Source organism: Budorcas taxicolor, chromosome 19, assembly GCF_023091745.1.
Source record: "Budorcas taxicolor isolate Tak-1 chromosome 19, Takin1.1, whole genome shotgun sequence".
Taxonomy (NCBI): Eukaryota; Metazoa; Chordata; class Mammalia; order Artiodactyla; family Bovidae; genus Budorcas; species Budorcas taxicolor.
Window position 1 is genome coordinate 12,396,480 of NC_068928.1, and position 11,750 is coordinate 12,408,229.

At 36.7% G+C, this 11,750-nt stretch overlaps 1 protein-coding gene across 2 annotated transcripts in view; it reads left to right on the forward strand.

The window, feature by feature from the left end:
• The window catches only part of APPBP2 (amyloid beta precursor protein binding protein 2), a 56,817-nt gene extending 45,585 nt beyond the window's left edge, over window positions 1–11,232 (forward strand). For both annotated transcript variants that reach the window (XM_052657611.1, XM_052657612.1), the window contains exons 9-13: window positions 589–713; window positions 3,666–3,751; window positions 5,456–5,646; window positions 6,938–7,103; window positions 8,972–11,232. In XM_052657611.1, the coding sequence (XP_052513571.1) occupies window positions 589–713; window positions 3,666–3,751; window positions 5,456–5,646; window positions 6,938–7,103; window positions 8,972–9,225 (822 nt within the window). In that variant the 3' untranslated portion in view covers window positions 9,226–11,232. The remainder of the gene's footprint in view (window positions 1–588; window positions 714–3,665; window positions 3,752–5,455; window positions 5,647–6,937; window positions 7,104–8,971) is intronic.
• The last annotated feature ends 518 nt before the right edge of the window (window positions 11,233–11,750 follow it).

Genomic DNA, 11,750 nt, shown 5'->3' on the forward strand with positions numbered 1-11,750 from the left:
TTTTACCCAGATGATGTCTTTGTTGTTACTTTAGCACAAATCATTATAGCTGACTTTGTAGTAGCAAGAAGGGTAGATAACAGTTATTTTAGGCCTTAGTCAATCTTAGGTACATGATTTGTTACGCCATCACTCTGGACAAGGTATCCCTGATTTCATAGTTTATTTCTGAAGAGGATATAGAGAAAAAACACTAATATAATTCCTAAGACATGTGAATGACTTTTTTTAGTAAGCCATTGCCTTTTAGTTCAGACTTAGTCTTCAGAAAATCAAGCCGTGAGTGACTTTTATGTTCTGTTGTGATCTAAATTTGGAGAAGGAAATGGCAACCCACTCCAGTATTCTTGCCTGGAGAATCCCATGGGCAGAGGAGCCTAGCAGGCCATGGTCCATGGGGTCACAGAGAGTCGGACACGACTAAAGCCACTAAGCATACACGTGATCTAACTACAGCAGAGCTTTTTTCCAAAACGGATGGGGTTGAGTATATAAAATATATATTTAAGTCACTAGACTGCTTAATTTAACTAGGTAGTGTTTTCTAAGGATTCACAGTACTATCAGTTATTTTCTTGACTCTTTCAGGCCGCCCTTGACATTCGGCAGTCAGTGTTTGGTGGCAAAAATATTCACGTAGCAACAGCTCATGAAGACTTGGCTTATTCTTCTTATGTTCACCAGTATAGCTCTGGGAAATTTGACAATGCACTGTAAGTTCTGCTTTCCTTTTCATGAGGAATTAAATGCTATTGCTAGTCTGTTTCGTTTAGCTTTTTCCCTAACACAGTACTATTTAACGTATAAATTAATGGGTTAAGGTTGTCCTCCTAGAACATTGACAAGATCCCTAAAATGTTCTTGAAGTCATTTAAAATCATCCCAATTTATAAGCCATTCATTTAGATCTTATGTGGTTTGACATTGAGACTTTTATATCATCATATAAAATGTCTTTTTTTTTTTAAGTATCTCCTTCCGTAATCTTTCCTTGACTAATACAGTAGTGTACAGACTTCATCGTAGCATGCCGGAAATACTGGATAATATTGACAGTCATCTTTTTTAATGCATAACTGAGCCTGTAAGAGAGAGGGAGGAAATCCCCAAGGGCCAATAATGCACTAAAACCCATAAAGGGCAGGCATGAACTATGGTGTAGCTCTTCTGGGGTGAGAAGGCTTAGCAGGCCTTAGAAGTTTCTGTAGCCTTGGTTGAATACCAGTCCTGGTTTTAAGAGATAAGGCATTTAGCCCACAGGAGGCTGTGACTTAAAGCCAAGATCAAAGCTACACCCTCAGGGAAAGAGTAGACCAGGGGAGAAACTGCCCACTGGCAAGAGAGGTGACATGGAAGTTTGTCCATCTTAGGCTGGGCTCTCAGTTGAACAAAACGAGCCTCATGGGGGAATTTATAGGCTATAGACTTCTCCCTTGTATTTGGGCATCATGCATACAGGAAACCCCAAACTGAGGAAAACATTAAGAAGTACTTTGAGACTGCTGATTTCTTTTAGGATGCTTTTAAGGAGAAAATACAAAGCTCTTGGTAATAATTAACCTTCAGTCCAAGCCATACAGACTTTGCATAGACCTAACTCTACCTAAGATGAACTCACCATAAAAAATGGTTTTAAATAAGGGAACGTTTTCTCTGTGAGTCAGAAGACATGATGAACAAGATTAGAACACTATCAGTTAACAGAATGTTTTGGTTGATGCTATAAAGTAAGGATTCTTAATGACTAAGGGTATAAATGGGTTGGCAAACTATGGTTTGAAGGCAAAATAAAGGTTTATTGGAACCTGGCAGTGCTCATGCACTCATGTTTTGTCTGTAGTTGCTTTTATGCTACAACAGCAGAATTGAATAGTTGGGACAGAGAGTGTACCACATAATCTTGAGATGTTTACTGTATGGCCCTATAGAGGGAAACTTAAGGGAAGAAGGCAGATATAAAAATAAACTGAGGGAACTGTATGTATATCTGAGTCACTTTGCAGTATACCTAAAGCTTACACAACACTGTAAATCAAGTATACTTCAATAAGACAGATAAATGGGACTTCCCGGTGGTTCAGTGGTTAAGACTCTACACTTGCAGCACAGGGAGCATGAGTTATTTCTGGTTGGGGAACTGATATCCTACCTGCCGCACGGAGCAGCCAAAAATAAACTAATGTAAAATGACTGAGACATGCTGCAGCTTGAATGAATCTTTAAAACAATGTGCTGAGTGAAAGAAGACCACACCACATTTATATAATTTCATTTGTATGAAATGCCTAGAGTAGGCAAACCTGTAAAAACAGAAAGTAAATTGGTGGTTGCCTAGAGTTGGGGGAGTTGGAGGAAAATGAAGTGACTGCTAATGGGCACAAGGTTTCTTTTGGGGGGGATGAAAATATTCTGAAATTAATAGTGATAGGTGCATAACTCTGAAATATGTCCCAAACCTCCTATTGTACACTTTAAATTGTGGTGGTATGAATTATGTTAATAAACACTTATTATGAAAACAAATTATAATAGCTAGAATTGGAAAATAGTCATTGACATTAAAACTCAGTAGACAAATTAAATAGCAGACTAGATACAACCAAAGAGACGGCAGTTTGGAAGATAGATCTGAGAAAATTGATGATCACTTCAGTTCAGTTCAGTGGCTCAGTTGTGTCCGACTCTTTGCGACCCTATGAACTGCAGCATGCCAGGCGTCCCTGTCCATCACCAACTCCTGGAGTTTACTCAAACTCCTGTCCATTGAGTTGGTGATGTCATCCAATCATCTTATCCTCTGTTGTCCCCTTCTCCTCCAGCCTTCAATCTTTCCCAGCATCAGGGTCTTTTCCAGTGAGTCAGTTCTCCACATCAGGTGACCGAAGTATTGGAGTCAGCTTCAGCATCAGGCCTTCCAATGAATATTCAGGACTGATGTCCTTGAGGATTGACTGGTTTGATCTCCTCTCAGTCCAAGAAGGATGGGAATAGGTGTGGAGTTGTTTGAAAAGGAACTGGCAGATAAAATAGACAACTTGCCTTCTGTTTGACAGGATGAGCCATGAAACAATAATCAAACATGTCAGATGAGAATACATGTGGTGAAGAAGAATAAAATAAGCTGAGTTTAGAGAGTGATGGTAGATTTTCTTTAGGGTCTTGTCTATAGGCTGGTCTGGAAAGACTTCAGTGAGGGTAAACCATATGGGTATTCAGGGAACAACCATTCCAGAGAGACAGTAAGACAAATGCAAGAATTCTGGGCTAGAACTGCTTTACACGTTCAGAAAACTGCAGTTCCTGTGTGGCTAGAAGGGAAAGAGGGAATTATTTCTGAGACTGGTAGGAGATGTGGTCAGAGAGGTAGCCCAGTGAAAGATCATGTTGTATTAAGCCTTGTAGGCTGTGATAGTTGGTTATGAGGGAGATAGATGGGAATCCACTGGATGTTTAAAAGTTGATTTAATTATCCTTCAAATAAAAATAAATTAAGGGGGGGGGCGGGGAACTCAGTATACAAAAGATTGGAACGTTAAAGCAAAAAACTAGTTCTTTACCACAGCTAGTTTTAGAAATTCTACCAGTATTAATGTTATAAATTATGGGGTTTTTTATGCCTAAATTATCTGTAACATAAATGCCAGAACTTATCTTCTGTATTGCAGGTTTCATGCAGAAAGAGCTATTGGTATCATTACCCACATCCTACCTGAAGATCATCTTCTTTTGGCTTCTTCAAAGAGGGTGAAAGGTACCCTTTGTAATCTAGTCTCCTATAGATAGATAGATAGATAGATGTATTTTAAGATTTCTTTAGCTGTCAATTATAGTAGATGCCTACTCTCTGATATTTTAAAATTGATGGTACATGGTATAAAATAGGAATATTTGTTTATTTCCTCAGACTGTATATTGCTAAAACAGCCAATCACTGATTTAACATATTTGCCCACATCTCTTAAGAATTTCCAGTGGTTCATAATGAAAAGTCGTTTGCTTCTCTCATACAGCACTGTTAATAGGCTAGAATACCTTTCTTTCTTCCTTCCTTGCACTTGCCTCTTCCTTCCTTTTTCTCTTTCCTTTCATTCATTCATTCCTTTCTTTTGAGGGGAGGATTAAAGAATCACAGTGACACTGCAGATGTGTTTTCACACACCTTCACCTTTATTGTGCAAGATTCTGAAACTCAGTTTCGTATCAGGTTACCTTTAGTGTTGTAAAGCTCTTACCACATACCACTTTCTTCTTTACTTTTTAACTCTTCTGCAGTCACTACCACGGGCCTTTCATTTTGCTGACGATTGGGTCACCTATGTGGTAATTCCTTGCATGATGAGTAACTTTTACCTTAATTCTGGAACTAGGCTTTACCCCTCCTCTAAGTTTGCATTTTTGAAGTCATGCAAGTAATACATGATTAATGTCAAGAATTAAAAGAGAAAAAATTAAGTTACTTGAAATCTCGTCAATCCAGAATTAACATGTGGGCAAATATTTTTTTTAGACTCTTCTTTCTTCGAAGACTGAAATGAGTGAATAATTTTTTTTTAGTTCTGTAATCTGCTTTGTTCACTCGATGTAGCACAAACATTTTCTCATTTCAGTACATGCAGGTATATATCTTTTTCCTGATTTTTTCTGATGTTTTTCCTAATTTTTTAATGTTTTTAATTGCATGTCTCTTATTGGACCTCTAAATTTTTTTTAACCTTTTGTTCTTTAAAAATGCTGCCGCTGCTAAGTCGCTTCAGTCGTGTCCGACTCTGTGTGACCCCATAGATGGCAGCCCACCAGGCTGTGAGCTAAATCTCTTACTTTTTGTGCACATGAACAGTTTTCCTAGCAGTAAAATTGCCTGGTTAAAGAATATGTATTTGTAAAACTTTAAATGGAGTTTGAGGGTCTCGAATAGGACTTTGAAGTTAAATTATCTTCTTATCTGATTTGACTGGTCAAGTGAGTTAGGAGGAAACCAGTTCTTTTACTTCTATTTGGTTAAAGGTTATATAGTTTGCAAATGTGGTTTCAAAGTTTTCAAGAGTGGTTAGGTAGTCCTTGACACAGTTTCATAATTTTAAAAAATTTGCCTTTTCATTTTTGTCTTTCTTCTGTTTGTTTAAAAAACAATTTCACGTCAGCAAAGCAAACTGATCTGGTAAAATAGAGGGTAATTCTGCAAAATAATTAGTTGTATACTGTTGTTTTTCTTACATTTGAAATCCATTATACTATGCAAAATAGAAGACCCCAAAAGTGTTTTTTTTCCTTTCATTAAAATGTAGTACGCTCATCTTTACCAGTTCTTTGGTATGTTATATGGTTTATGGTTCTAAACCATAAACATATATAAGTATATACAAATAACATTTATAAAATTTAATTCTAAAGTTTCTGTTCTGATGAGCTTTGATACATGGTTTGAAAGTACTGATTTTATTGCCTTCTTATTCAGCACTTATTTTAGAGGAGATTGCTATTGACTGTCATAATAAAGAAACTGAACAGAGGCTGCTTCAAGAAGCTCATGATTTGCACCTGTCTTCACTCCAACTAGCTAAAAAAGCTTTTGGAGAATTTAATGTACAGACTGCAAAACACTATGGAAACCTTGGAAGACTTTATCAGTCAATGAGAAAATTTAAGGTAGCACATTTTACTGTATTTTTCTGTCTAAGTAATCTTAGGTAATAAAGTACAGTGTGAATAACAAATCTTAAGTAATGCTTCTTCAGTAATCTTAAATTACAAAGTATACATTTATTATACCTCCACATTATTTCACATAAGAATTGCGAAAATAGCTAGTATAAAACAGTCAAAATATAAATAAAATTCAAAAATACAAACCATAGAAAAATATATATATCAGACTTAAAACATAGCTCTTAGCTAATAGTTTAAATCGAACACTTAGCAGAATGCCTGACACATAGTTAGACGTGCAAGGAAATGTAAGATAATGCAAGTATTATATAATTGTAGTGGTAAAAATATACTGAATTTAGTTTCCTTTTAGAATTTTGGGTTATAAATTCTTATTACTGTTCATTCAGTTCAGTTCAGTCTCTCAGTCGTGTCCGACTCTTTGCAACCCCATGAATTGCAGCACACCAGACCTCCCTGTCCATCACCAACTCCCGGAGTACACTCAGACTCATGTCCATCGAGTTGGTGATGCCATCCAGCCATCTCATCCTCTGTTGTCCCTTACTCCTCCTGCCCCCAATCCCTCCCAGCATCAGAGTCAGCTCTTTGCATGAGGTGGCCAAAGTACTGGAGTTTCAGCTTTAGCATCAGTCCTTCCAATGAACACCCAGGACTGATCTCCTTTAGAATGGACTAGTTGGATCTCCTTGCAGTCCAAGGGACTCTCAAGAGCCTTCTCCAACATCACAGTTCAAAAGCATCAATTCTTATAGGGTCACAATAAGAAAGGAATGAGAGTTGCTATCTAAGACATTCATTTTTATCTGAAAATCAGTTTACACATTCCTCAGTTAACCTGTTTAGTTTATTGAGATTAAAATTGTCAAAACTCAAAATGAAATAATAAACTATACTTCCATGTAAAATAATACAGTTTCTTAACACAGTTCAGTTAAATTTTGGGGTGTGTTAAATTGAAAGAAGTTTTCATTTTAGAATAGTTTGATGTTAATTTTTTCTAACAGCTTTTTATTACATGGACATGTTTTCTCTTGTCATTTTGGTGTATTTCAGTGTTTCGTCAGCTTATGTGCGTAGATAGCTTCCCCAAGCCAGTGATGCTTCCTGTAGGCAACTTCTGGAACAGTGTAGTGTCTTCTCTGATCAGATTACCTTATGCCATCATAAGCTGTTTTTGGCATTTAGAAGAATGTTACTAATTGGACAAGAGTTGTTGACATAGTAAAAAGTATAACCTAATGGTTAATACAGCTTGATTATTTTTCAGGAAGCTGAAGAAATGCACATCAAAGCAATTCAGATTAAAGAACAACTTCTTGGTCAAGAAGATTATGAAGTAGCCCTTTCAGTGGGACATCTGGCTTCTTTATATAATTATGACATGAATCAGTATGAAAATGCTGAGAAACTTTATTTGAGATCTATAGCAATTGGTATGTTTAAAATTGTTTTAATTGATAAGAGATCAACATGTCTTATATGTTGTATAGGGAAGTGTTAATAATAAATGAGTTTAGAGCTGCTCAGGATCTCCAAGAGCCACTCAGAAGTGTTCTAAAACATTTTGCTAAAGATTATTTATTGATAATTGAAGCCAGTAATAAGAAATATGACAGTAGTGTGTCAAGTAAAGGCAAAAATAGCTATTTTAAAAATTTGTGTAAACAATACCTCTAGCCCATCCTCACCCTTCTCCTGATTTTAAAGTAGACCAAGTTCAGCTGTTTTAGAACTTGATATAAATGAAATACAATGTATGTTTTTATATGCTTTGTTTCTTTGGTGAACATCAGTTGTGAAATACATCAGTGTTGTTCATATCCCTGTTGCTTATTTCCAGTGCCTTGTAATATTGTATTGAATTAGTATATCATTATTTATCCATTCTACTGTTAGTTGATATTCAGAACATTTGAATTGTTTTCAGTTCAGACTTATCACAAAATAAGGTCCTGTGGTCATCATCTAATGTTGTGCCTGTTAAAACTCTTCTCATGTTTTTATTAAATTTGTCTGTCACTTTTTTCTTGGTTTATGGAAGTTCTTTATATACTTTAGATGTAACAAGCCCTTTGTTAGTTAAATGTGTTGCAGATAACTGTCCCTCTACTGCTTGTTTCTGAAAAGTCAGAACTGTGGAGTTCCCTGGCAGTCCAGTGGTTAAAACTCCTCACTGTCACTCCTGAGGGCCTGGGTTCGATCCCTAGTCAGGGAACTAAGATCCCCAAGCCACGTAGCATAACCAAAAAAAGTCAACTATATAGAAAGGTCTTCTCACAGATGTGTGACTGCCCTTAATTTCTCCTTGCCACTCATTCCTATGAGTGATCAGTCTTGTTAGTTTCTCACTTATTTTTCCTGTGTGTTTTGTTTTTGCTTTTTATTTTTGACTGTGCTCTGTCTTGCTGTGCACGGGCTTCGCGCTGCTGAGCATGGGCTCTCGGCATGCAGGCTTTGGTGGTTGTGTCTCTCAGCTCTAGAGCTTGGACTCTGGAGTAGTTGTGGCTCACTGGCTTAGTTGCCCCAAGGCATGTGGGATCCTCCCACACCAGAGAGCAAACCTGTGTTCCCTGCATTGGCAGGTGGATTCTTAACCACTGGACCACCAGTGTCGTTCTTCTGTATATTTTTTGGCATAAGTGTTCAGAGACATAAATATTTTACTTTACGTAAAAGGTGGCATACTCCAGATACTTTGCTTTTTTAAAAACAATATGCCCTGTAAATGAGCTGTGAGCTCTTTATGAACTCCCCTCACGCTATGAAATTTTATAATTTTATTCTAGAGAGACCAACAACCTTAGACAAGAGAAATTTTTTTTTTTAAGTCTTAGAAGTAGGCTGTGGGTAAGACTGTGTCAGTAAACCCCGATAAAAGAATTGAATCTGTTTCAACTGGAGGGTGGAATGATTGGGAGTTTGGGACTGACATAAACACACTGCTGAGTATAAAACAGATAACTAGTGAGAACCCACTGTATACCACAGGGAACTCTACTCGATGTTCTGTGGTGACCTAAATGGGAACGAAATCTAAAGAAGTGTGGAGATACATATACACACACACACACACATATATATATATGTATGTATGTATGTATGACTGATTCACTTTGCTGTATAGCACGAAACTTAATATTGTAAAGCAACTGTATTCCAATAAAAAATTGTTTAAATTGAATCTATTCCTTTTAAAAGGAATAAAACAGAGACACCCTATTTTAAAGAACTAAGCTTGTGTTGTAGAAATTATTTGTTATTTCATTATTTGATCTTCCTTTCTTTTTCTGTTTATTTTCAGGGAAGAAACTTTTTGGTGAAGGCTACAGTGGACTGGAATATGATTACCGAGGTCTCATTAAACTTTACAACTCCATTGGAAATTATGAGAAAGTGTTTGAGTATCACAATGTTCTGTCTAACTGGAACCGGTTACGAGATCGGCAGTATTCTGTGACCGATGCTCTTGAGGACGTCAACACCAGCCCCCAGTCCACTGAAGAAGTGGTGCAGTCCTTCCTGATTGCGCAGAATGTTGAGGGACCGAGCTGCTGAGGGAAGACCTCAGTTCACTAACTTACCTTTTCCCAGATTCCAGGGAATTCATACTGTGAAATCAAAACCGTGTTTTTTGGGGGGCTGGAATTTGCATTGAAACACTGGTCCAGTCCTTTGACCCTATTTGGGTGATCCCTTTCTTGCAGAGTGTCCGTAGGAATAAGCATATATTCAGTTATATTCAGCATGTACCGCATGTATAAGTAGTCTGGCCCATATTTTCAACCTCGTAGAACAAACAAGAGGAATTTTTTTGTTTTCTTTTTTAAAAAAAAAGTAATTCATTTTGCAGAAAGCCTGAAAGAAAAAAAGAACCCCTAAATAAAACTATTTAAGAGTTTAAAAGAGTTGCATTCTTATTATGTAAGGATGATTTTAACAACTTTTTAACATATAATTCTTCCTTGAGGAGGTATTCAATACTGTACTGTAAAGAAATTTTATGGGGAAAACCTTTATACACAGTCTAGAAAAGCTAACACAAGTGCTAATAGCAGAGGGACACCCTGACTTAGGTCTGGTTACCTTACCTGGAGAGATGGATACAGCCACTCCAGGGCTGTGACAAGGGCGAAGGACTGGCAGATTCATCTGAACTGGACCAGTGTTGACCTGTAAGTAATAGAAATGCTGATAAACCAGCAGTTTTAACTCTTTGGTTGTTTTGGTTTTGTTGTGTTTTTTGGGGGGTACAAAAAGGCAAGATGCTCTGATAGCTTTTGCTAACAGGACCAGGAGGATCTGAAAAGGACCAGCCTAATGTAGAGAGGGGTTATTTGGACCAGAGGTTTTAGATGATTATTTTAGCCCCTGCCTTTACTTTTATTGTAGAATGATTTCATTTAGATGTATTATGAAAACTGATAATACAGAAATTGTATTCATGTAATAGACACCAAATTAGGGAAATTTGGCAATTTCAGTGGCATATCTTTAGTCAAGGCACACAGATGGCCATGCCCTAAGCAAGTCTATAAATATCTGCTGCAGCCATCCTTCTCATTTTAAATGCTACCCTAGTAACGCAGTTTGCAAGTATATTGGCTGAGTCATGAAATAGCTCATGTCCAGATGGGAATTTTAGGTTAATGTTTGGTTTACGGGGATTAATGGTAAAACAAATGCCGCCAAATAAGCAATTCTTAGAAATCCTTCATGTTTATGATAAAAATATTGCAAGCAATAGATCATTTTATATGAAATTCAAGAGTCAAATGTAAAGATTTCCCCTAATATATCTATTTCACTAACTTGTCTTTCTGTTTATTGGGTTTTGATTTTTCATTTAAGCCAGTCAAGTTATTTAATGTTGAGGTAATATTCAAATTTGAGAAGCTGTAACATGTAGCAATTCAAGAAACAAAAAAGGTCTGTTGCCGTTACCTCAGTTCTTATTATAGTGGCCTGTTTGGTGCCTCTATAGTTAAGAATCAGGGTTTTCCCCCCTATTTTCAGGGGTTCATGACTTGGCTGTTAAGAGTTGTTGCTCCTGGCTAATGCTTGGAGTGGTTTGTGGGTGAGTGGATGTGTGCTGAATTTAGGTTTTCTTTTAACAGGCGTGTTGGGATGGGAGGGGGAAAAATCTAAACTGTCCACCACATGGTGCAGAAAAAGTAATTGGAAATTTCGGATCAGTTCGATTTTAAACACTTTTTTGGCCTTCCCAAATATAAGCTTGTTTAAAGCTGTTATTTGCCATCTTGTTAGTTATGATCCCACTGTTTTTAAGTCCCCAGGAGGGGATTTCCTAGGAGAGGTAGAAGAAGTGAAACAAGCCCAGTTTTCTTTAAGATGATAGCTGTGTGATTTTGAACCCTGGATTTAATCCTCATACTGAATTATTTTGAATTGAAAAGAGCACATTGGCACACCTGCACCTCCCCCTCCCAGTTAATTGCAATCTAATGCCAAGAGGCACCTCTTTATTAATTACCAAATAGTCTGTGTGACCAAGGACTAACATTTTTAAGTTACTCAGCTCTATCCTCATGGGCCTATATATTTAATACCTCCAAAGATTTTAAGGATAGGCTTTGTATACTTTTGTTGGTTATTTAGAGTCCTGTGGTATGTTTGTGGTATAGGAATGTCATGGTAAATTGTTTTTCAATAAATATTTTGAAACTTAAGTTTTCATATGAAGTTTTTTTTTTTTTAATCTGTATTTTTGGTTTTGTGCATATACAGCATTTCCTAGAATAAAATCCAGCAAATGACTTAAGGCCTCATCTTCTCTAATTCAGTTTGAACTCAGATCACACTCAGTGATAAAGCAACATGATATTTAGAAGCCTAGGATCACAGGGTGATGTTAAATGACAGCCAGTTTTTCTTAAAAAAAAAAAATCATTGTTGATAGTTTGCCGTATTGCCACTGCTTTAATGTACTTTCTGTAAATCCATATACTTAATGCAGACACTAGATTGAGAAAAGAGATTGCTAGTTTCTGATAGTGATATAACTTAATATGTTGTTATTTCTGGTTCTAATGAAGAATAATACCCTAATAATTTTAAGTGTG